This window comes from Callorhinus ursinus, unplaced genomic scaffold (assembly GCF_003265705.2).
Source record: "Callorhinus ursinus isolate GAN/ISIS: 27379988/994484 unplaced genomic scaffold, GSC_fseal_2.0 scaffold2, whole genome shotgun sequence".
Taxonomy (NCBI): Eukaryota; Metazoa; Chordata; class Mammalia; order Carnivora; family Otariidae; genus Callorhinus; species Callorhinus ursinus.
Genome location: NW_027397064.1, coordinates 7,079,449 through 7,105,675, shown reverse-complemented (window position 1 = coordinate 7,105,675; position 26,227 = coordinate 7,079,449). Strand labels below are relative to the sequence as shown.

General features: G+C 35.3%; 1 protein-coding gene across 2 annotated transcripts in view; it reads left to right on the top strand.

Annotated features, from left to right (window-relative positions):
* PSMD1 (proteasome 26S subunit, non-ATPase 1) overlaps positions 1–26,227 on the top strand; it is an 89,085-nt gene that overhangs the window by 5,921 nt on the left and 56,937 nt on the right. For both annotated transcript variants that reach the window (XM_025889791.2, XM_073877391.1), the window contains exons 5-16: positions 3,374–3,579; positions 5,906–6,049; positions 8,043–8,269; positions 12,945–13,005; positions 13,918–14,046; positions 15,163–15,251; positions 15,929–16,007; positions 16,498–16,671; positions 18,485–18,596; positions 19,132–19,328; positions 20,414–20,509; positions 21,612–21,676. In XM_025889791.2, coding sequence (XP_025745576.1) covers positions 3,374–3,579; positions 5,906–6,049; positions 8,043–8,269; positions 12,945–13,005; positions 13,918–14,046; positions 15,163–15,251; positions 15,929–16,007; positions 16,498–16,671; positions 18,485–18,596; positions 19,132–19,328; positions 20,414–20,509; positions 21,612–21,676 — 1,579 coding nt within the window. The remainder of the gene's footprint in view (positions 1–3,373; positions 3,580–5,905; positions 6,050–8,042; positions 8,270–12,944; positions 13,006–13,917; positions 14,047–15,162; positions 15,252–15,928; positions 16,008–16,497; positions 16,672–18,484; positions 18,597–19,131; positions 19,329–20,413; positions 20,510–21,611; positions 21,677–26,227) is intronic.

The window sequence follows — 26,227 nt, the reverse complement described above, 5'->3', positions numbered from 1 at the left end:
TATGACATTTTTTTTTCTGAATTACTTCTTGCTGTTGCCAAATTTAATTTTAATTGGAAGTTCACAATCCTATAATCGTATGCAAGCTGAGTTTTTAGATCTGCCTTCCAGTTTTGGGATTTATTATTTTTTGACATAATGAACAGTAACATTAGTAACAGTAACAGTGAAGACACTCACCTCACAAAACATTTTATGAATGAATCTAAAAAATTATTCAGAAACAGCCTAATCAACACAAAGGTAGTTATCTTAGGTTATGGTTATTGTTACTCCGATAAGCGTTCTGTTCTATGAAAAAATTAATTATTATGAGTAACGAACTAAATGACAGTAATTTATCGATTTGTTTCTAATACCAGAAACCATTATTGACTATCTCCATTTTGCTAGGCACTGTGTTACTCATTCTTGATGGCGTGGTTTATTCCACAGCTGCTCCATGAGGAAGGTGCTATCCCTGTTTTATGAATGAAAAAACCTCGGGTTTTGAGATGATAGAGACACATGACTATTAAATAGGGTCAGAATTTAAAACTCAGGCTTACTTCAAAATCCATATTGTTTCTACTGGCAACTGTCAATTTTTTATTTATTTTTAAAGTGGGGGATAGCATACTGGCGAAACTTTGGGCTCTCCATCTTGTAAATTAAACTATAACTATGTAAGGTTTTGTTCAAAGATTTGTAGCTTTAAAAAATGTTTGAAAACTCCTCATCTAGTAGATGAAAGAATGGACACAAACCCTCAGACAAGTCTGCAGGAATGTAGTTACAGAGAGCACAAGGGTGTATTCTGTTATAAGGAATTATTTTCCATCTGGTAAAGCTTTTAAGAATGAATCTAAGAAATTATACAGAAACAGCCTAATCAACACAAAGGTAGTTATCTTAGGTTATGGTTATTGTTATTCCGATGAGCATTCTGTTCTCAGTGGTGTGCAATATAGATATTTTTTTAAATTGCTGATTAAGAAGAGGTCTGCATTATTCACCTGAACCCTTAAAAGGAGAACTTTGGTATTCTCTTTCAGAAATTGGGAAGTGCTGCACAAGGTGGTCCAAAGGGATACTTTCAAATATCTCTGATATTCCAACTAGAATTCTGCATTCATGGTTTTAAAGTTTTTGCCATGGAGGTGTGAAAATGGTGCAAGTAACTTACTGCTGTTGGGGGCTCATTGAATTGGAGTTTTCATCTATACATCCTATGGAAAGAACAAGTGGTTTTAAAGAATAGGCCATAACATTTGAAACATGGAACACTTTCTCTATATTGAGTTAGAAATGGGGAGTTAAATACACTTAACCTCTTTTCTCTTATTTCAGGGATTTTTTTTGACAAATACTGATAATTTTTTCAACAATGATGTGCAAGTGCTTGCATTGCTACTATTTTCCAAATCATGTTTTAAACAGAACTGTTGGTCTATAAGGGGCTATGAGATGGTAGATATCTCTCTAAATGCTATGTACCATCTTAGCTTGTAGAAGGCAATTGTTGATAAATAGACCAATTCCGTTTGCTTTTCTTTGTGTGGCAGTGGGGTTCACCCTTCTAGTTTTGTAGGGACTTTTAGGATGGATTGTTTTGGGGGCGCCTGGCTGGTGCAGTCGGTTGAGTGTCCAACTCTTGGTTTTGGCTCAGGTCTTGATCTCAGGGTTGCGGGATCAAGCTGAAGCGCAGAGCCTGCTTGAGAATCTTTCTCCCTCTCCCCCTCCTCCCCCTTCACCTGTGCACGCACTTGCGCACACGCTCTCTCCCAAATAAATAAATAAAATCTTTAAAAAAGAACGGATTGTTTTGAACATCAGTGAAATTTGTGAGGGGATACACAAAATAGAATTTGAGAAGGGCTTCCTAGGATATTAATATTATACATCCAGAAAATTCAAGACTGGTAAATTTTTTCTCTGTTCTAAAAAGACTTCAGCTGGGAATGAGACTAGATTCTGGGACATAGTTATGATATAAACCTGGTAAGTGAAAGCATGAACCTCATTTGAAACCTGGAAGCAAATTTTTTCCCCTTTGGTTACAATTTAAGGAAAATTCCCCAATTGTTACAATTCTGAGGTTCCTTTCTGATAGGGTAGGTGTAATGTTTCCTCACTTAACTACATTTGGTTTAAAAAGCTCATATTAGGGCCTGGTAAAGATTTTCTGCAACCAGAATTGTTTAAGGTCTGCTTTGTGACTGCCACTTTATCCTTATTAACTATATGTAAACTTGCGTAGTTCTTGTGTGAATTTGATATATTCCAATTTATAAAAGGACTGTTTCCCCCAAAATACAGATCCATTTAACTTGAGCCATCCATTGGGCCAGTAATTCTTTATGCTAATTCAAATCATTTGTTTCCCAGGGCTGTAGTTTGCAACTAATTAATCTTGTTCATGTACCCTTTCTTCTCTTTGAGAGGGAGAGTGACAAGTCAGTGAGTTATAGAGAGTATAACTATTTTATGTCATTCACTTGGGTAGCTATTTATCTTCCTTATGAAGGTGGAAGAAGGCTTAGGGAAACTCCCTTTATTGGTTATTTCTGATAAGTTTAAAGTGTGATTGTAAAGTAGTGTGAGTTATAAACAAGCTTAAATATTTCTCAGCAAGTATACTACTGGCCCCCTTAGTATGTTGCCCTGTCCGCCCCATTCAACCAAATCATTGTGTAATGTGAAAGCCAAATCCTGCATGTATATACCACTGCGAGAATTTTAAGGCGGCAGTGGCAGTGGGAGTAGGGAGCTGGGACTGGGGATTGCTTAGATTTCACCCACCTTACTTTGCAACAGCATTTTAGCAGATTTGCTACAGTTGCTGGAAAGGTTTTTGGAAATCTTCTTTAGAATTGCCTTTAGAACCTGTGGCACATTTCAGGCTATTCATCAGTATTTTATGAGGATGATTTAGACATGGCCTCTACTGTCAATGAGCTAATAGTTTCACTAATTTGAAGAAGTCTAATAATTTATTGCTATGTGATAATTTTTACAATAGGTCTTTTTAAATATCCTCAGTAATGGCAAGTATTTGTTTTTGAAAGTGAAACAGTAGCTATTTGTAGCCAACTCTGTCTAATAAGCAATATAGTTGAGTAATATAATTTTGGTCAAAATATAATACAAAGATAGAAAAGTTTTGAATACCGTCAGCCTCATTGGAATTAGTATGTAAGCCCTCCAGTATAACTGTTATGAAGGGAATAGTATTAATTTGAATGTATAACTTCTGGAATTTAAAAGTTTTGAAATTTGCTTCTTACTCTATAGTTATTCCATAAATTTTTTTGATTAAAAAATGTAGGCATTTGTCTTTTCTAGTAGTTTAGCCCTATTTATAAGGTGATTCGTTATTTTATTTTTCTCACAGCAAAATGCATTGATCACTACACCAAACAATGTGTGGAAAATGCAGATTTGCCGGAAGGAGAAAAAAAACCAATTGACCAGAGATTGGAAGGCATTGTAAATAAAATGTTCCAGCGATGTCTAGACGATCACAAGTATAAGCAGGCTATTGGTATTTCTTTGGAGACCCGAAGACTGGATATTTTTGAGAAGACTATACTGGAGTCGGTAGGTAGATGATGTGATTTTAGAGGTGGTTATTGATGCGGAATTGTCAAGGCAGGTCATTAAAACTAAAAACTCTGAGTACTGAAGAGAAAACCTGATTTAGAAATGATAAGGTGCTCTTTTGCCAGATGTTTTATTTTCCTGTTTATATATGAACCTTGGCTGTGTTTTGTGGTCATCAAATACCTGCTTTTATCTTACCACATTCATTCCTTTGAAGTCTTGCATGGGGAAGTTGTTTTAATTATCCTGCCCTTTTTAAGAAGCCTATACTGATAAACTATCTTAATGCATTTAGTATGGCTAAAACTACAGACTAAATTCTTGTTTTTGCGGTGTTTTGCAATAATTATGACAGTTGTAGTAAGCCGGTGTAAGAAAGTGGTCAGGAAGGTGCATGACTGAGTTAAATGGACATTTGACCTTCACGCCCACTTTGCCTGCCTCACCACCTGTCTCCATGAGCTGGCTGTCTGTACTGCAGCCTTGCCTCAGTTCCTAGATGTACCGTGCTCCATTCCCCTTACCAGAAGTATTGCCTCTGCCAAAAATACTCTTTCCTGGGGCACCTGGGTGGCTCAGTCATTAAGCGTCTGCCTTCAGCTCAGGTCATGATCCCGGGGTCCTGGGATCGAGCCCCTAGTTGGGCTTCCTGCTCCATGGGAAGCCTGCTTCTCCCTCTCCCAATCCCCCTGCTTGTGTTCCTGCTCTCGCTATCTCTATGTCAAATAAATAAATAAAATCTTTTAAAAAAAATGCTCTTTCCTTTCTTTACCTGCTTTATTCCTGTTCAAGATTGAGAGTTCAGCTCATCACTTGTTTACAGATACATCGATTTCCAGCCCCATACCCTCCTCTACCCCTACTGCAAAGACTAGGTCCAAATCTTCCGTTACTCTCTCAGAGCCTTATATTTTTTCATAAGGTTTACCACTATAGTAATTAATTGTGTTATTTGGTAGTTAACATCTGTGTTTAGCAGCAGTGATAAGATTTAAATGAATAAATGAATGAGAGACCTAATGTGATAGAATTGAACCTAGTTTTACTTGGTTTCATTTCTGGGCTATTGTAGCCTCTCCTTGTCTTCATGAGAATAGAATTAAAATACTTGCTTTCGGGGCGCCTGGGTGGCTCAGTCGTTAAGCGTCTGCCTTCGGCTCAGGTCATGATCCCAGTGTCCTGGGATCAAGCCCTGCATCAGGCTCCCTGCTCGGTGGGAAGCCTTCTTCTCCCTCTCCCACTCCCCCTGCTTGTGTTCCCTCTCTCGCTGTGTCTCCTTTTGTCAAATAAATAAATAAAATATTAAAAATAAATAAATAAAATACTTGTTTTCATTCACTCAACAAATATTTTTTGAGTGGCTACTCTATGTCAGACATTGTTCTAGGCATTGGAGATGTCGTGGCAAATGACACCAACAAAGCTTCTTCCCAGGTAGAACAATCGCTGGAGGAATAGGCAGTTGAGCAAATAAAAATATAAAGTAAATGGGTGACAAATGTTCAAAAAAAGAACAAAGCAGAGTAAGAAATGCATCTTAGTTTTCATCCCAGAGCATGTGGATATAACTTAAGTTTTATGAAACAGTACCTACTTTTGCTACTTCTGATGTAACTGATATTTTAAAATTATATTTCATCAGAAATGCTGGTCCCATAAAGTTGATTTCACTAATAGGTCACAACTTGTTTTTTGAGAAATACTCCCGTAGCTCTTCAATATGCTTATTTATGTTGAAGGACTTTTATAGGTTGGTATCTCAGATATTGAATACACTTTGGAGAACTGCAAGATATACATAGTCTGGAGTCAAAATTTCCTCAGGAAGAACACCAGCTAGATGTGACAGCGCGCAAAGCTTGAGTCACTCAGAGCTGGAGAAATAGTTCTATCATACTGTGTTCCTGGCTATCAAGTATAGGCAGGACTAGCAAGATTGGAGACAGAAGGATGAAGGACTGCAGTAGTCAGTTTTCAGTTTTATGAAGAACATAGCCATTTGGTATATGGACATTTGCATATATCTTTTTTTAATAATTAACAGCACCATTCTTTTATGGTATTCTGTGTTCACATAGGATTCAGGATGATCATTGAATATTATTTTCAACCCATTTTTTCATGAAAACAGGGAAATAGGTAATTTTCTTTAAGATTTTTATCTAAAATGTTGATTTTTAAGTTCTGTTGTTGAAGTTGCAGATAAATCTTTGGCTGCTTAAAATACCTAAAGAACATAGATTAAAATAATTTGATTTCTAAATAAACGCAGTGCTTCGGTAACCGGATAGGTAATGATGTATCTTGAAATTATCTCTTTCAGAATGATGTCCCAGGAATGCTAGCTTATAGCCTCAAGCTCTGCATGTCTTTAATGCAGAATAAACAGTTTCGGAATAAGGTGCTAAGGGTTCTAGTTAAAATCTACATGAATTTGGAGAAACCCGATTTCATCAATGTTTGTCAGGTACTTATATTACATTGTTATCTTAACGTTACATCACACTACTTTATGCTGCACTGCTGGGCCACGCATTATATTACATTACATTATTGTTACTCTAATGGTTTCATACATGTATCTCAGTTGATCTTCACAACAGCCTGTGTCGATTAAGGTATACGCTTACCTTCTTTTTTACTGGTAAGAAACAATCTTATAAACCTAAAAAACTTTTGTTATAATGCATCCTGTGTATTCTTTCTACATTTTGAAAGTATTCCAAACATTTAAAGAAATTTTGGAAACTAGGTTAAAAAAAAAAAATAAAAGGTAGAAGAAGAGATAAAAAACAGTACATATGTTGTGTCGTTCTAAAAAGAATTTCAGGTGTAAAAATGATCTTTGGTTTTATTACCCAAACAGAACCAAAACATTTGGGTATATTTTATCTCTTTTCATGTGTGAATTTGCTTGCACATTTTAAAAAAATTAAGATGGTCCAGAAAACGCAAAGTGTATCTTTCCCTTTCCCCAGGTCTTTTCTCAAAGATAATGCATAGGTGTTCTTTTTCATTTATTAGCAGGTCTTTTTAATGGCTACATTGTATTTCATTGACTGGAAGTGTATAAGTTTGCTTTTTAACAATTATCATACTGTATAAATTTTTGTATTCTGCTTAGAGCATAGCATTGTATCTCAGGTTTTACTTTTTTCACTGTAATGCGTTCTCATGTATTTTCATCTTCTACACATTTTTAAAATTAAAATTTAGAGTAATGCATCCTTTTTTTAAATGCTTTTTGAAGCAAGTTTGGAACATAGAAAAGGCTGGAAGAAAAATCATTTATATCCCCCAAAGTCAACATTTTAGTTTATTTCTTTTCACTTTTCTCTGTATAGCTTTTTGGAGTTTTGTTTGCTTCTAAATAGTTTTTAATAGGTTTTTTTTTAATTGTTGTGTTTTAAAACTTATATGAAAAACAGTAGTCCTCTGCTCACCTGTGTATTTCAGTTTTATTCCTCAGAGGCAATTTTATTTCTTTTTAGCTGTTTTATTTCTTGTCCCTTCAAAACTTTTTAAAACTTTTACATTTTAAAATATATATTTTATTGAACAGGTAATAGTACATTCTTGTGATTCAAAATTTAAAAAGAACCAAAGGGTATACAGTGAAAAAATTCTTTCCACTCCTTTCCTTTGACTCCTAAGTTCCTTTCTCTGGAGGCAAACAGTATCAGTTATATACGTCCTTCCAATTTTAGCATTTTTCCATGTTCTAAGTCTTCACAAACTCTTGTTCCAACTCTTTCTTAATTGTACGGTAGTCATTTAGTAGATGTACTTTGCCTTACTTAACAATTCCCCTGTTATTGGTCATTTATTTTGTTTTCATTATTTTCTATTCTTAATGTGTAATAATTTTGATTAATGTGTTCATTTTGAAATTAGCTATTTGCTACTTCAAGGAAACAAAATTTAAATTGAATTCTTAAAAAATAAAAATCCTAAATTTATTGGATAGTTTTGTTAAAACATGACAGATCGTAAGAGTGATAAGAGAAATACGTCAAAATGGTCATTTTAGTGCCTTTTATCCTGGCCCAGCATGATACAATGTGTGTTAAATGAATGAATGACTCCTACAATTTATGGTTAAGCAGAAAATTCAAATTAAGGAGGACTTGATAATAAAATACAGATAAGATTTGAAGAAGCCAAGAGTCACTCACCTACCGTTATTGAGTACTAGTAATTGCCAGGCACAATCAAATGCCATTTTCAGGAAAACTTTGTCTAGTGCCAGGATCAGAAATGGAGTGCTAGAACTGGAATTAAAATTTTAAATTAATTTTTTTTTAAAAGAAAGAAATGGAGTGCTAGAACAGTTCATCTGCCCCAGTTTGCCTGTGCTTATATTTTAAGATTTCCTACCTATATTATTAACTGTTTATCGCTAAGTATTTTATAGACACAGTTTTCAATTATTATGTAATTGTTCTTTATCTGCATTTCAGTGCTTAATTTTCTTAGATGATCCTCAGGCTGTGAGTGATATCTTAGAAAAACTGGTAAAGGAAGACAACCTCCTGATGGCTTATCAGATTTGTTTTGATTTGTATGAAAGTGCTAGCCAGCAGTTTTTGTCATCTGTAATCCAGAATCTTCGAACTGTTGGCACCCCTATTGCTTCTGTGCCTGGATCCACCAATACGGGTACTGTTCCAGGATCAGAGAAAGACAGGTATAAGTATCTTTTTCTGCATCAGAACTAATTGAACAATCTTTATTTCATTTTGCAAATAGGTGGAATATTCTCATGGATCACATAGTCTAAGAATTAATTTCATAATTAGCTTTCTCAGTTGTAAAGTCTTAACTAAGGCTATTGCTCTGCTGTTTTGCACTTTGCTGGGCACATTAAAGAATACCAAAGACAGGGACCTTTCTAGAAAGAAATGGAAGTGATTGATAGGGAGGGCCAATTGCATATATGCTGTCTAACCAAGTAAATTAAAATTTTCAGATGGGTGGGGCACCTTGGTGGCTTATTTGGTTAAGCATCTGATTCCTGAACTCAGCTTAGGTCTTGATCTCAGGGTCATGAGTTCAAGCCCCACACTGGGCTCCACACCCAGCGTGGAGCCTCCTTTAAAAAAAAAAAATCTCAGATGGGTTAGGGGGGCTAGATTTTAGATATTTGGAAAGTAAAAAACATTTCTAGCTTTTTGTACTTTTATTAAAACTAAATATATATTTATTTTAGGCTAATACAGTATTAGTTTTTATTTTCCTGGTTTTTCTTAACATATTTAGGCCACTTATTAAAAATATTTAAATGTGTCTTTGTTATGGGGCACCTGGGTGACTCAGTTAAGTGTCCAACTCTTCACTTCAGTTCAGGTCATGATCTCAGAGTCGTGAGATTGAGCCCCTTGTTGGGTTCCATGCTGGGTGTGGAGCCTGCTTAAGATTCTCTCTCTCTCAAAAAAAAAAAAAAAAGTGTTATGCCACCTTTTTCCTTTTAAAGTTGTTTACACAGCAGTGAGAGTTATTTTTCTGAAACCTAAATGTCACCACCCTCTCAGCCTCCAGCACTTTACAAACACATTTCATATAAAATTCTAAGTCTCGAGCATAGCCTGCAAGGTCATACATGATCTGTCCCCTCCATACCCCTCAACTCATCTCTTGCTACTGTCTTCTTTACTTACTGCTTTCAGATTTCACCGACCTTCTAACTTGTCCTAAAAACACCAGAAATAGTCGTGCCTCAGTAAGGTTTTCTTGAATTTTAGTTTTTGTTTTCTTCCCTTTATTTTTCTTTTTGGGGGCCTGTTGTTATATGTAAGTTAGATTTTCTTTGCCCGTCTTCTGTTCTTCTGTATTTCTCACTTTTAATCCTTTTCAGCTCTTCAGTTCTTTCTTTTAATGGAATAATAACGAAAATATTATAAAATGCACATATCGTGATGATACAGTTCAATGAGTTCTGACCAAATAAACACCCATATAACCATCACCTCTGTTATTATCCCAGCAACTTCCTCTCTGCCCTTCGAGGTCAACCCCTTGCCCCTGAGGCAACCACTGGTTTGATTTCTATCAACAGAGATTAGTTTTGCCAGTTCCTGAACTTCATAAAAATGTATCATATAGGGTGTCTGGGTGGCTTAGTTGGTTAAGCGACTGCCTTTGGCTCAGGTCATGATCCTGGAGTCCCAGGATCGAGTCCTGCATCGGGCTCCCTGCTCAGCAGGGAGTCTGCCTCTCCCTCTGACCTCCTTCCCTCTCACGCTCTCTCTCTCTACCATTCTCTCTCTCTCTCTAATAAATAAATTAAAAATCTTTAAAAAAATGTATCATATAGTGTGTATTCTTTTGCTTCTGCTTCTTTTGCTCAACATGTTTGTGATGTATATCGGTTTTTTTGGGTGAATCAGTAACTTACTCCTTTTCATTATTGAGCAGCATTTCATTGTATGAATATACTAGTTTGTTTATTCATTCTTATATTGATGGACATTTGGGTTGTTTCAGAACAGGACTATTAGGAACATTCCTGTACAAGTCTTTTTGTGAACAGATGTTTTCATTTCTCTTGGGTAAATACATAGGATTAGAATAGCTAGGTCACAGAGTATATATGTTTAATTTGGTAGGAATCTGCCAGACTATTTTCCAGTGGTTTACCCTCCCAGCAGAAACGTGTTAGCATTCCATTTGTTTGTTTGCCAACATTAGATGTTATCAGTTTCTTTAATATTACTCATTCTAGTGGTAAAATGTTTTGTTACAATTTTTTTTAAAGATTTATTTGAGAGAGAGAGTATAAGCCAGAGGGAGAAGCGGGCTCCCTGCGAGAAAGAGCACAAGCCAGAGGAAGAAGCAGACTCCCTGCTGAGCGGGGAGCCCTATGTAGGGCTCCATCCAAGAACCCTGAGGTCATGACCTGAACTGAAGAGTTGGACACTTAACTGACTGAGCCACCCAGGCACCCCATAACAAAGACATATTTAAATATTTTTAATAAGTGGTATAAATATGTAAGAAAAAAACAGGAAAATAAAAACTAATACTGTATTAGCCTAAAATAAATGTATATTTAGTTTTAATAGAAGTACAAAAAACTGGAAATGTTTTAAGGCAGACGCTTAACCGACTGAGCCACCCAGGCGCCCATGTTATAAATTTAATAAAGGAATTTGTCAGATATATTGTTAATATTTTCTCCCAGTCTTTGGCTTATCTTTTCATTTTATTGGTGGTATTTTTTGATGAATGAAAGTTTTTATTTTTGATAATCCAGTTTTCCATTATGTATTCCAATCTAAGAAATTCTTTGCCAACCTCATGGTTGTAAAGATATTCTGCCACACTTTTTTCTAGAAGCTATATAGTTTTAGGTTTTATGTTTAGGTATGTGGTATAGCTCAGCTTAACCCTTTGTATGTGGTGTGAAGTAGGAGTAGAGTTTATTTAAATACATGCATGTTTAGTAGTTCCATTACCATTTGTTTAAAAGACTGTCCTTTCCCTATTGAATTGCCTTGGGGCCTTTGACAAGTGATATGTTGATAGATTTCTCTGTTCTTTTCTATTTAACTATTTGTCTTTCCTTATACCAGAACCACAATATCTTTATTACTGAAGTTTATAGTCTTGAAATTAAGTCAATGGAAGACCTAAAGTTTTGACCTCCCTCCTCTCCTCCTCTCCCTCTCACTGCCAAGATTGTTTTGGGTCTCTTGCGTTTCTGTAAATCTGGGAGGATTCTGATTGGGATTGTGTTGAATCTCTTCAGTTTGGAACAAGTTGAAACCCTTAACAATATTGGTTTTATAATCCATAAGCATAGTATTGTTCTTCATTTATTTAGATTTTCTTTAATTTTTCTCAGCAGTATTTTATAGATCAGAGATTTTGTACATTTTTTTCTTAAATTCATTCCTAGGTGTATTTTTTGATGTAAGTGCTATGTTAAATTTCAATTTCTAATTGTTGCTAATATGTAGAAATACAATTGATTTTTTTTATATTAATGTTGAATCCCACAACCTTGCTTAAATCACTTATTAGGTCTAGTAAGTTTTTTTTTATAGATCCTTCTATAGAATTTTCTACATAGGAATCACATCATCTGAATAGAAACAATTTTACTTCTTCCTTTATAACTTTCATGCCTTTTCCCCCCTTTGTTTTTCTGCATTGGCTAGGATTTCCAGTGTTATTCAGTAGACCTTAGAGTGAACACCCTTCATTCCTGATCTTGGGGAATAATTTGGTTTATTTCTTAATTTAAAATTTTTCTTTCTTGTCCTTTATTCATGTTGTGTTTATTTGCCCCTCTGAGTTAATCTTCTGAAATTATTATTTTTCTTCATTTCTAATTTTTCCTTAGTTTGATTATTTCATTTCTGAGTTTCCTAATTCTGATATGTTTTATTCTTTTATATCTTATGTCATTTTCTTAATGTTTTTTACCTCTTTTGAAATAATCTTGCTTTTTTTTTTTTTTTTTTTTTTAGAGCGAGAACATCAGCAGGGTAGTGGGGGTGGGGAGGGGCAGAGGGAGAGGGAAAGAGAGAATCCTAAGCAGGCTCCACACTCAGCACAGAGCCTGACATGGGGCTTGATCTCACAACCCTGAGGTCATGACCTGAGCCAAAAATCAAGAGTTGGACGCTTAACTGACTAAGCCACTCAGGCGCCCCATAATTTTCTTTTCTATTATCGTATGGAATTTTACTTTGATCCTTGTCTTTGCTTATGTTTACTGAAATTAGTTTTCCTAAATTTTTGCAAGGAAGCTTATTTAGGATAGTTTTTCTGATTTCACTGCTCTCTATATCTTCCTCTTCTGTTGTGTTAATAGAGTTTGAAACAAAATGGTGGCTTATGATCTGAGACCTCCTAACTTGGTTTACTTTCTCACTTTTATTTGGGCTTTCTTTTTGCTTTGTTTCTACCATATTAATTTGGATTCTGTGCCAGCATTTTCTCCTCAGTGAAGTGCTTTGACGAGAAGGGAGTGTTGGTTTTAAGAGCTGTTGGGGCCCCAACTGCTTCACTTCAAACTGGTGTAGCTGGTGACGGTGTATCTCTACCTGACTGTGTTTTGGGAGTTTGGGGGATGCTTTCTCAACTGGTTTTGTTGTATTTGTTGTCCATGCTAACCTGGTTAGTTGCTTTGTGTGGTTTTATGAATTTATTTGGAAGAAATTAAATCATGGGCTGCCTCCATCTTAATAGAATCTTGTGTGTTTCTTAAGGGAAATACTTAAGTAATTAAGTATTTTTTCCTTGCAAAACATTTAATTTGAACATGATTCAGGCCTTCATTTTGATAACAAGTCACCCATACATACTATTCAGAAAAGATTTATCAGATTAGTAACTGTTGGTTCTCTTCATTTCAGTGAGTCAATGGAAACAGAAGAAAAGACAGGTAGTGTGCTTGTAGGAAAGACGCCAGAAGTGGTAAGTGTGTTTTTTGAAGTTGAGGTTATCATTAAACATATATTCCCACAGTATATTGTAAGTTAATTTATAGTGTTATATATTTGCCTTTATAGAGGTTTAATATTAGGTTTAATACCAGAGTCATTTTATAAAAATAGATCTTCTGTAAAAAAGTAAAATTTTAAGGACTGACCCTAGAAAGCATTTAACTTAGAAGAAATCAAATCTTTAGATGCTTATAAAAGATTGAACTCTTATCTAGAATAACTGAATTACTTGTCACAGGGTGAGAAGAAAGTATGGCCTCTAACAAATAAAATGGCAACTTATCGTGGGGGGGGCACTTTAGTTTGTTGTTTTTAATATTCATGGTGAGTGGAAGAATGGGGTAAGTATTAGAACAGTACTCTGTTGCATATAAATGTTTCCTCCTGCAAGACTTTTGATACTCAGGTCTGTAAACTTCAACTGTTCTTTACTTGGATGGCTTGTTAGTTCATGAGATCATATATATGTGTTGATTAAATGTGCTTTTGATTTTCTAGTTTGGAGTAGGGAGTTTCTCACCTTAACTATGATTGGTTCTGTATAAAAGAGTTTTCCTTGCATATCATCAGTAATCAGTTATTTTACATTTTGGGTTTTTTTTTTTAATATTAAAATGTTTTACATTGGAAGCTTGTTCAGAATGAATTGCATTCTTCCATCAAACTGGTATCATTATCTCAATGGTAGCTATTAAAGAAATAAATCATTCTTTCTCTCAAATAAATGATACATGAGTTTTCTAGATCCTACTATTAAAATACAAGTTTTGCTTTGTGTATGGACTGTGAATTTCACTGGTCTAGGGCTGTTAAAATACAGTTGGCTTAGTGGATTTCAGTAATATATGAATTTTCATTCTTGTTTGTTTATTTATTTTGGCAGAGTCCAGAGCCCAAGGACCAGACTTTGAAAATGATTAAAATTTTAAGTGGTGAAATGGCTATTGAGTTACATCTACAGTTTTTAATACGAAACAATAACACAGATCTCATGATTCTAAAAAACACAAAGGTAGGAAATTCATTTATAAGGGAGGCTTTCTTTTTGTATTTATTTCTTTGTTGAATATTAATATAAATACTTATTTCTTATTGAATACTTTGTTGCATTTTATTTTGATCAAGAAAATAACTTTTTAAAAAAATAACAAAGGACGAACTTGTTGAGAAGAAAGGGAATTAATATTGATTGAGCTCCTGTTTTTGTGTTCACCTTCATTGGGAAGTTTAGTGGTGTTTTGTTTTATTTTCATTTTTTTAGTTACCTTTTTATTTATATATATATCTATGTGTGTGTGTAGCACTTGGACAAATGACATGATCAGAACATTAATATAGTTTATATGTCTTTTTTCCCCATTGAACTGCAAATTCCTTGAGTGCAGAGGTTCTTATGTTGATATTGTATAACCTTTGCTGAGATATCAATCCTAACAATTACTAGTATTAATGTTAATCTCTAACCAAGTAATATATTTATCTGGTTCAAAAAATGTTTTAATATGAAAAGATTTATAGTATGAAAAATCTTCATTTTCCTGCCTCAACTACCCAGTACCCTTTGATGGTCATTTATTCTTTTATAGCTATGTATTATTTCATTAGTACATCGCTGATTGACTGAAACATGTAATCGTACTTCTCAAACTTCTAATAATTACAAATGGCAGATGGACACAGAATTACACAATGTGTATTTATAACAATTATTTGAAGCTAATCTTTATAATACAGTTTCATTAAAATTAAAATCACTTTGGTGACTGTCAGAGGTGCAGAGCGAGAAGAGGCAGGACTGCTCTTCAGGTTACTCTAATACCTTGGAGGCCGTAGACGAGATACTGAAGAGAAATGGCAAATTAAACTATTCAGAAATAGAAAATCTACTACCTGAACTTCTGCCTAAAATCTGCTGATCTCAAGACCACAGATAAGACTCTGACTTGATTGTTTTTATAAACTACCTATTTAATCTTTATAAAGAAATATCCAAGATCCATGGTTTAAATATCATCAGTTCAGTTTATTAATACTTTCTTTACAAACCAGGGCCTCTGATTGTATGTCTGCATGCAGCCTTGCATATGCATAAATACTTTGTCATGATAAAAATTATTTGTTTTTGTAGGATGCAGTACGGAATTCTGTATGTCATACAGCAACCGTTATAGCAAACTCTTTTATGCATTGTGGGACTACCAGTGACCAGTTTCTTAGGTAAATATACTTGAAGGTTTCCACTTTGGTTTAAAATCATCTTTAATAGGGACTCTGTTGACATTGTTACATGGATGTGGAGAGTTTCCTTTGCCTGCCTGTCCTGAATTTTAAATTTTGTTTTCGTTATTTTATACATTTTTTTTCCAAAGATGCATTTACTTATTATTTTAGAGAGAGCGCGCGTGCATGCGGGCACAAGTGGGGGGAGGGACAAAGTGGGGAGAGAGGGAATCCCAGACAGACTCTCTGCTGAGCACAGAGCCCAACTCGGGGCTCAGTCCCACAACCCTGAGGTCATGACCTGAGCTGAAATCAAGAGTCAGACACTCAACTGACTGAGCCACCTAGGTGCCCCTATACATTTTTTATTGCATATGTCTGCTTGTTTTAAGGTAAAATTAATTCCTTTTATTAGTTGACTTGAATATATGCTTTTGCATGAAACACATTAATATAATTCTGCTTTTGTTCATAATGAATTGACATGCATTTTTTTAAAGTCTTCAGAAGACTAAGAACTTCAGAGGTAAACTAGAATCAGCAGTAACTTGAGCTCCATAAAGTAAAATGATTTGCAATAGTTCAAGGTAAAATTTTAATGCTTTGACTTTAGTGTTATAAAAAGCTTTATGGAATTCATTTCAATAGTATTGCTGAATTTTCTTTTCTTACAGAGATAACTTGGAATGGTTGGCTAGGGCCACTAACTGGGCAAAATTTACAGCTACAGCCAGTCTGGGTGTAATCCATAAGGTAATATATACTGGTCAGTATGAACAGAAGCAATTTTTTTTGGAGTTAAAAGAATAAGAGTTTATGAAATTCCTTCACAGGGACATTTTGGTAAATCAGATCAGTCCTCTTATAGGAAAGAATAAAGTAAATAAGAAATTAAAATACCTATGTGTTTGGTTTTAATAAAAGGTGGAAATTCTTTTCCTGTGAAGACTAAGACATTTCTCAAAGGATGAATTGAAATAAGTTATTTGCATAGTCTAAGATGAATTTGGAGAAATGTTGTAAAACGAGGGAAAAAATTGAAGCATTTGTTTCTAACAAGGATGTGATTGGATCTTTTAAAATTCTCCTCTCATTTGAGTTACAAAGTTGTCTAGGGGAGAGAAGAGATCCACTTCCTCCTCTTTTAGAAAGTGAATTTTCTGGAGAGAAGACAGTAGTCATAGAAAATATATATTTTTTCTCTCACTTTCTCTTACACCTCTGTTGTGGTTCAAATTTATAGGGTCATGAGAAGGAAGCGTTACAGTTAATGGCAACATATCTTCCCAAGGACACCTCTCCTGGATCAGCCTATCAGGAAGGTGGAGGTCTCTATGCCCTAGGTCTCATTCATGCCAATCATGGTGGAGATATAATTGACTATCTACTTAACCAGCTTAAGAATGCCAGCAATGATGTAAGTATTTGAATGAAAAACTAATTTCTGTTACTTAAGAGTCCAGGAAAACACTATGTTTGCTAAATTATTTTAGTGAATAGAAATTTTGTAGGATTTTGAAACTCCAAAAATAGAACTATTTTTAAAGAATTATTTTTTAAGATAATTTTCTTTCCTTCTCTATAAACTAAAATTGTGCTGGGCGCCTGGGTGGCTCAGTTGGTTAGGCGACTGCCTCCGGCTCAGGTCATGATCCTGGAGTCCCGGGATCGAGTCCCACATCGGCTCCCTGCTCAGCGGGGAGTCTGCTTCTCCCTCTGACCCTGTTCCCTCTCGTGCTCTCTGTCTCTCATTCTCTCTCTCTCAAATAAATAAAATCTTTAAAAAAAAAAAAAATTGTGCTTCTCAGTCCTTTAAACCTTGTATGTGACAAGCAAAATAAAGTACCATATATTTGTAAAATATGTATTGTATTTCCACACTTAGGAGTCTTGGAATGTTATAACTATAAGTGATCTTAGTGATCATTTAGTCTAATTTTGTTATTTTATAGGAAACTAAGTCCCAAAGAAATGCATAACTCTAAGGAACCAGAATTCTTGGTTATTTGCTATTTTATAATTTTTAAATGTAATTCTTTTGGAAAAACTTATTAAGCAGATTGCTTTTACTTTACGGAACCTTGAAATAGGATTTTAGACTTTAGCTTTTATGTTAGACTCTTTTTTAGAAGGCTATTAGGAGAGTGGCTAAGTAAGCCAGACATTGTCCTTCTATTTCAGTGAAAAGACTGAGGCCAGTAGGATCATCTGTCTTAGCTAATGAGCTCCTCATCCACAGATACTATGTACATTTATTTATATCTTTGGCTCATTTCCTCTGGTCTCAGGTAAAAATTTTCTTACCGGACAAAGGTCTTTGGTTGCCAGCGATAGAAACTTCCACTGATTGACTTAACACAAGGAGTTTATCGGAAGTAGCTTATATAATGAAAGGAAAAGAGGATAAACGAATTCTCGTAAAAGTTAAGAGCCAGGGCAGTTCTAGGGATCTAGATAACAGGAACTAATGGTATTGTCTGTCTAGGCCCTGCTGTCAGGATGAATGAACTTGAAATGCTTTTGGGTCATTTCACTGTAAAAAGATTATAATTTCAGAGAAAGAGCATCCAAGTGGTCTGTTTTGGGTCACAGTCCACTTTGGGTAGGGGAAGGTGGGTGCTTATTAAATGGCAGTCTCACCAAGATTAGCCAATGGGAGAGGAGTATTTTCCAAGCAAGATTGGGGTGCTGTCACCTATAAAAGGAGACTGCACTCAAAAATGACACATGACTACTAAAGTGCCCCTCTTTTGAAATAAAGACCAACTTTTGCCCTTGACCCCATTTTTTCCCCCACTTCTTTATAACCGTGTTCTATTAGATACCCTTTTCTCCTCTCTTCAGGCTCCTTCCCCTCAGCCTATAAGCATATTCAGGTCTCACCTATCCTAAAAAAAATCTTTCTTTGACCCTTGTTTCTCCCTCTTGGTTACCGTATTCCTCCACTTCTCATGTAAACTTACTGAAAGAGAGCTGTACCCTCTCCCTCCATTTTCTTATCTTTCATTCACTTCTCAACTTGCTATTATTTTGCATCAGCAAGCACCATTCTTTTGAAATTGAAATTGCTGAGGTTACCACTGACTCTCTGGTTCTCAAATACTTTGATCATTCTCACTAGGTCAACTGCTCTACATATTTAATATCACAATATATTTTTAAATCAGAATAAAAACTTGGATTTTTAAGTACAGTGTTCCAAATCAGCAGAGCCCATGCTTTTTCCCTAGATTGTTCGACATGGTGGCAGTCTTGGCCTTGGTTTGGCTGCCATGGGGACTGCGCGCCAAGATGTGTATGATTTGCTAAAAACAAACCTTTATCAGGATGATGCTGTGACAGGTAAGAGATTCTTTCCAGAGACAACAATCTTTAGGATTAACTAATGTAACTAATATTTATTTTCTATTTATATTTTATAGCCTCTTAAAAATCTAATAGATTACTTGTAGAAGGGAGTGGATTTTGCCCTATTTGTCAAATTCATAGAAATAGGGTTTGTGATATATAGGTTTTAAAAAATGATATATCCTGTATATCTGTCTGTATAACAGTTTTGCAAATAGAAATTTATTAGTCACCTGTTTGAATCTCAGAGCTATCTATACTGCTTGGTGATAGCATAGAATAATGTAATGTCATTATGTCTCCTTTGAAATCATTGTAGGATTCGATGATGCATTCTGTCAAGATTTAAAAGGAAAATAGCTATAAATATATGGATGTGCTTTTTATCAGATGGTTTGAAAAAAATGCTACCAGAAGCTAATTGTTGTTTTGATAGTTGATGATAATAAGTACCACTTCCGATAAGACATGTGTTATTGATTTTCACACATAATTATTATTTTTTAATGTTTTCCTTTTTACTCACTAGGTGAAGCAGCTGGCCTGGCCCTAGGTTTGGTTATGTTGGGCTCTAAAAATGCCCAGGCTATTGAGGACATGGTCGGCTATGCACAGGAAACTCAACATGAGAAGATTCTGCGTGGTCTTGCAGTTGGCATAGCATTAGTAATGTATGGGAGGATGGAGGAGGCTGATGCTCTCATTGAATCTCTGTGCCGTGATAAGGTGAGATGATACATTATTTATCCTTTTCTCCCTGCACTTCATCACACCCCGTTTATCGCCAGCATTTAGAGAAACACTTTCATTAGAAATTATCTCTGTTCCCATCAGAACACCTAGCTACACTTGTTGATGAAACTCCTTGCAAGAGCTATAAAGCTTAGCAGAATGTAGGAAAGGAGAGCACTGATTAGAACAGGTGAACAGGACTAATTTGAGAATTTTAACCATCTGAGTCACCCAGGCGCCCGAGAATTTTAAATTAAGACTTCAGATCAATAATTTTCAGATAAGCAGATCCAGAAAAGTTCTTTAGAAATTGATTTCTTTTGGAAATTAATATTTTTGGAATCACTTCATAATCATTTAATGAGATAAAAAGTTTACCTCATTGTTTTTTCTTGATTTCTTTTGGAAATAATATATTTGGAATCACTTCATAATCATTTAATAAGATAAAAAGCTTACCTCATTGTTTTTTCATCAAAAACCAGTGCCAGTCTCTCTGCTTATTTATCTGGGTGAATTTTTTTCATTGCCTTTTGTTTTGTTTTATTTTATTTTGACCGTGGTATTTTGTGTGGTGGGTAGTCAGTGGTAGCTAATGCTGTCCTCTGTAGTATGATAAAAAGAACCACTGTTAATAGTTAAGTGATAAAACTGCTCATTATTTTGCTCAGCTCTCAGAAGCCATATCTGTTCCACTCAGTGCTCAAGAATTAAGTAAGCGAGTTACAATGTAGAATTAGAAGCGAGCTTCTTTGTTATTTGTTTAACAAATGGAAGCTGAGTATCAGAGAGTAGTTAGTGTTGGTATTGGACTTGAGTTGATACTTCCTAGTCAGTGTACGGCAATGCAGGCACGTTGCATAGAGCATTGGGAATTAAAAGGAGTTAATTCCTCCTGTATTAGAGTCTGTATTTCCACATTCGTTTAGAAAATTACCAACCACAAAATCATTCTCCTTAAGTGTCTAATTTCTTACCTAAAACCAACTTTCCTGGTGGTTGTAGCTGTGCCAGTTAGACTGTAAGAAGTCACTGTTTGAAATGATAACTTGTCGACTGATGTAGATTATTCTTCTTAGGACCCAATTCTTCGACGGTCTGGAATGTACACTGTAGCCATGGCTTATTGTGGCTCGGGTAACAACAAAGCTATTCGACGCCTGCTACACGTTGCTGTAAGTACTCTTCCTTATGTCATTATGTCTCCTTTGAAATCATTGTAGGATTCGATGATGCATTCTGTCAAGATTTAAAAGGAAAGGGTAGAGGTGGAAAGAAAAGTTTGCAGATGGACACCAAATGTCTAGGCTGCGCAGCACCTACACTGCACGACCACCATGAGTGATCTCAGGTTCAGATTCTCACTCACTGGACACAATCAGCTATAACCTAAGTACCAGGAATAGAACAGGATAATAGTATGTCAGTACAAATAGAGGTCCTTAAAATCATTCAAGGGCAACTTTTGAAAACCAACTCCAAAGGGCACCCTCATTTGTAAGGGACAAGACCACGTGAGTATGTGCAGTTACCCCGGGATAGAGAAATCTAGTGAACAATAAAAACCACTTCTTTTTACAGCCTGTGAACTTAGCTTCCAGGTACCCCTAGGGAACATGCTCTATTACAAGAGATACCTTGCACCCGAAAGGCAGTGCCCATGTTTTCCAATAGGCTTTTCCCATTCCTAGTCTTCCCAATCCAGACAGAGTTTATGAACAATAATGTTGCCTGGTAACACAATGGACGTTGCACATATGTCTTAACTTAGTAGGTTTCTAACATCTTGGTTCCAGGAGAAGGTAAACCTCAGGTCATCTTCCCATGCAGAAAAGGTTTAGAACCATTATTATCTTCTTCCCAGAGATACTCACATCGCATAGTATTTATTACTAATTTATCTTTTATCAGTGCAGCCTGTGGTATGTTGTAAATTGTAAATGTTTGTATTTTGCTTGAATTTAGAACATACTTTTTTGAAAACAACATTGAAGGAATGGTTAGATTTTCAGTGTAGCTCACAAAAGCCATAGTGCAACTGAAATAAACTTTAGAAGTAGCCCTGATTCTTAAACTTCACCAAGCTTAAAAGGCTTCTAAGACCTGAAATAGAGTATTTCAGATGAGTTTTTCCAAATTGAGGGATGATATTCTAATTAAAGAGTGATATATTAATGAGGTCTGATTTATATTTGAATGATGTGAGCCTCTCATATCAGTTAATTCTAGTAATAGAATTCATGGTATAATGTAATCATCCTTTAAAATTTTTCCTAGGTAAGTGATGTCAATGATGATGTCCGGAGGGCAGCAGTAGAATCACTTGGGTTCATTCTATTCAGGTAATAATTTCTAATTTCTGGTTCTCTTTGTAGTCCCTTTTTTTTTTTTTTTTTTTTACAGTCAGTAACTAAACAGAAACTAAATGTCTGAGGGATATATCTAGGTTCAGAGTGAAGACCATTCTTCTGGTCTTCACTACCATAAGGTTAGTACTGTTGATCTGAAAAAGAAGCAAGTGTGTCTTGAGAGACCAAGAACCTATTTGAAAAGTACTAAAACAACTTTATTGTTTTTTTCATAACGTTCTGTGTATTTGCTTAAATTTTTAAATCCAAATAACATGTTTAGTACTGCTCTTTCCATACACATTGGTAATTCAAATGGGATGCTGTTTCTTACATAGGGTTGTAGAGTTCTTGAAGCTCTTGAATGAGAATAAAAGAGGATAGCCTTTGTTTCAATGCAGAAGGGTGAAAAATCTGCAGATTTAAGAAAATTATTTTGGACTTGAGATTATTTAAGAAAATTATTTTGGACTATTCTATGCGCTTGGCATAGGATAGTTGTGATTAAGAGGAGACACTCTGAAACCTATCTGCTGGCATCGAATCCTGGCTCTGCCACTTCAAGCGGAGTGACTTTGGGCTTGTTAGCCTTTTTGAGCCTCCAATTTCTCAACTGTAAAATGGGTGTAACAATAGTACCTATTTTAAGAAGTGTGTTTTGGGGGTGCCTGGGTGGTTCAGTTAGTTAAATGGCAGACTCTTGATTTCAGCTCCGGTCATGATACTAGGGTCCTGGGATTGAGTCCTGAGTAGGGCTCCCTGCTCAGCCGGGAGTCTGCTTCTCCCTCTCCTTCTGCCCTTTCCCCTGCTTGTGCTATTTCTCTCTCTCTCAAATAAACAAATAAATCTTGGGGTAAAAAAAAAAGTGTGTTTTTGGATGAGTAACTGAATTAAGAAGATCTAAAGCCCTTAGAACAGCGTCTGGCACTACTAAGTGTTATTTAAGCATATGATAGTAGTGATCATTCTAACAGTGGTAGCAGATGCAGTAGTACTTCTTGGAGTTCTTACTGTTTATCTCCAATCTCAAGTACCACTGTTTCTTTTAGCTAAGATACTATAAAAATCCAGCAAAGGCAAATTAAAAGTACTTCTTTTAGCTCTATTTGGACACTGATTATTGTAGCTCATTTGTGATGGAATTATACAAAAAAATAAGTTCCCAAGGTACATGTTAGATGAGTCAGTAAGATGAGTCTCACTCATGTCCTTTTAATCTCTGGGGTAGATTTTCTCCCAGGTTCCTGGGAGTGAACCTTTGTTGTAAAGGTCACAATATAATTCAACAAATATTGAATATCCATTGTGAACTGGTTACAGGAACTTCTTCATAACATCTTAGATAGGAAGGTATTCCATTTATCGAGAAGTTATCCAGATAGGCTGTAAAATATTTTACTCCTCTGTGGGTAAAAATGTTGAATAAAACAGCAAAGTACAGACCCATATGACATAGTAATCAGGTTGCTCCTTACACCAGTCAGTTTTGTTGAATAAGGTTGTTCAACCACACGCTAACCTCCTTCATTGTGTTGTCCTCTAACCCTCATTTGTTCAGCTTGTTCACAAAGACACTAGAGAGCCTTCACTAAATCTGAAGACAGTATTTACGCAGATCTACTCGTCTAATACCTCCAGAATAGGGTATGTGATTATTATTGTGTTTAGTAATCCATAGAAGTGTCAGATATTCATGGATTCTTTTTCTAAGGTATGACAAAACCTATGTGCATTAAGCTATTCTACATTTTTTTAAAAAGATCTGCAATTGACTCCACACTTAGTTTCTTGAGTCCTCTTTCTCTTTTTGAACATAGAATATTTAGCCACTTATAGTCTTTTTGTACCTTTGCCATTTTCTTTTTTTTTTTTTTTTTCAAATTTGTCAGCAGTGGTTCCATAATTACAAGCACAAGTTCTCTTTCAGGGAGGTGATTCATTTAGCTTACAGGGTTGAACTCATTTAAGACAGCCAGTCTTTGCACCTGTTTTGCATTTTTTTTGTAATTTTATTTATTTATTTGAGAGAGAAAGCACAAGTGGGAGGGGCAGAGTGAGAGAGAATCTGAAGCAGACTCCCTGCAGAGTGGGGAGCCCAATGCAGGGCTTGATCTCATGATCCTGAGATCACATGAGCCAAAACCAAGAGTCGGCAGCTTAACCAACTGTGCCCCCTGGGTGCCCCTCACCTGTTTTACATTTTGATCAATCTTTACAACATTACTTTTTATCTTTCTGGTCCAAAAATCACTCTCCTGAGTTGGGGAAAAATGGAAGTAAAAATAGACATTGGATAGTTCTATGTTCTCCCTGTCCATTTTTGGTGTATTATTTTAGCCAAGCTGTGACCCTAACCTTTCACTGGTTTTGCTCTAGAGTTTAGATGGGAGGGGGAGGGTGTTGGGGGGGTGTATTATTGCCATCCAGAGAGGGTTTTTTGTTTTGTTTTAATTCTTATCAGAGGGCTAGATAATTTTGATTTGGAAAGTATATTTTTCTAGGGGTCCCTTTAGTAACGGTTGGTTTGTATAAACAATCCTACTCATGATGGTCTCTTCCTTTGTTTTGTTTCCTTGTTGTCATTTATTAATTCTTCTTGATTTTATATTTCGTATCTTATAAATCAGCGGCCTGTTGTGTATATTCTGCACATAGGAAGTTGAGCTTCGGAAAAACTGTTTTTCTTCCCTTTTTAACCTGACAGCGCTTTGCTCTCCAATTAACATTCATTTCTGCCTCTGCATTTCCTGTAGCTCACACATGCTAAATTCCCAGTTTCAGCAGCAGATGTCTCCCATGAGCTGCTTTTAGGCTTTGCTAAGTTTTTTGTTTTTTGTTTTTTGTTTTTTTTTACTGCCTAGGATAGTCAGATCCAGCTAATGAGTGGTTCTATGTGCTTGTTATTTTCTAAGGGACCATTCTGAGTTTTGTTTTTATAATATGACTCTTTATAAGTAGAGAAACTGGAAAAGACTTTAGAGGTGATTTTGTGTGAAAGTTACTTTAGAGATGAAGAAAATTAAATGTAATCAACTTGTCTAAGGAATTGCAATTGAAACCAGATTCTCAAAATTTTAGATTAGTGCCATTTCCCTAGAGTGAGAATTTTTAAAGGTGAAAGAAACTTAGAAATATTTTTTTTAAAAAAGGAAATTGAATTCCAAAATAGTTAATAAAATTTCTCATTGTCATAGAACTAAATGGTAGAATGAAATTCAAAACAGATCTCATTATAGACCAATGCTTTCTACAACATGCCTTTCCATCAGAGCACTGTTTTCCTAAGTGACTCTCAGAACATTTTTATTCTCAAATTTCCTCATTACCTTTAATATTTAGAAAGTTTCTGTTCTGTCTCTTAAGAATAGTAAATGTTTTCTGATGCACCATCATTTGCTTTCTTAGAATGTGCTCCATTTTATCATTTCTTCCCTTTTAGATGTTACATACTACTTTTAAAATAACTGCAGACATTTGACCTTCTTGGACCATATTTTAAGAATTTATTTCTTCTTAATTTTTTTAATCTTTTTAAGTGTACTTGCTGGACATGAATATTGAAAACATGTGGGTAAACATGTATTTGTACTTCAACATAGATGAAATTGTCTTGTGGGAAACTAAAAATTCTCAATGTGTATGATTCTAGTACATTTTTTGTGTAATACATAGGTGATTATTAGGACCATTGTTAATCTGTCCAAGCAGATTTTATTATAACTATAGTTATAACTATTATAACTCTTTGTACAGTACTATGCTTGCCATTGACTGAAACTCAGTTGGAACGGAACATAATTTGAACTATTTTAACTTGACATTGGAAAGGAAAGTGAAGAAATTGGTCTTTACATACTTGTTGAGATTAAGTTGCTATAATGATCTGATACAGACTTTTTTTTTTAAGATTTTATTTATTTATTTATTTTAGAAAGAGAGCATGGGAGCACAAGCAGGATGAGGGGCAGAGGGAAAAGGAGATAGAATCTCAAGCAGATGAGTGCAGAGCCCAATGTGGGGCTTGATCTCATCCTGAGATCACGACCTGAGCCAAAGTCAAGAGTCAGACTCTTAACCAACTGAGCCACCCAGGTGCCCCTGATATAGACCTTTCTTAAAATTAGACAATCCTGGTCATCTTTGCTATAACTTAAGGTGTTACAATATAAAACTGGATATTTCTCAGTGTAAACGTTAATATGCTTTCAGATGTGGATGGATCTTGCTAGATGTGAGGGAGATTCCTGGTGCAGACATTTTTTAAGACCATAAAAAAATGGGTTCCTTGAATATAAAAATGTTGCACCATCATAGATCCTTAGAATTTGAAGGAACCCCAGCCATTAGTTACCACCAAATGCATGTAAAGATGTTTACAGTATCTCCACTCACAATTTTGTATCAATTCAGTACATACTCTCTGTATTCTGCCTCAGTGTCTTTGTGTTTATGTTCTTGATGCTATAACTTCCTTACTTTAATTTTGTCTTTTTCACTCTTTTTCTATACCTTTGTTTTCCCCCTTCATTAATTAACAATAAATAT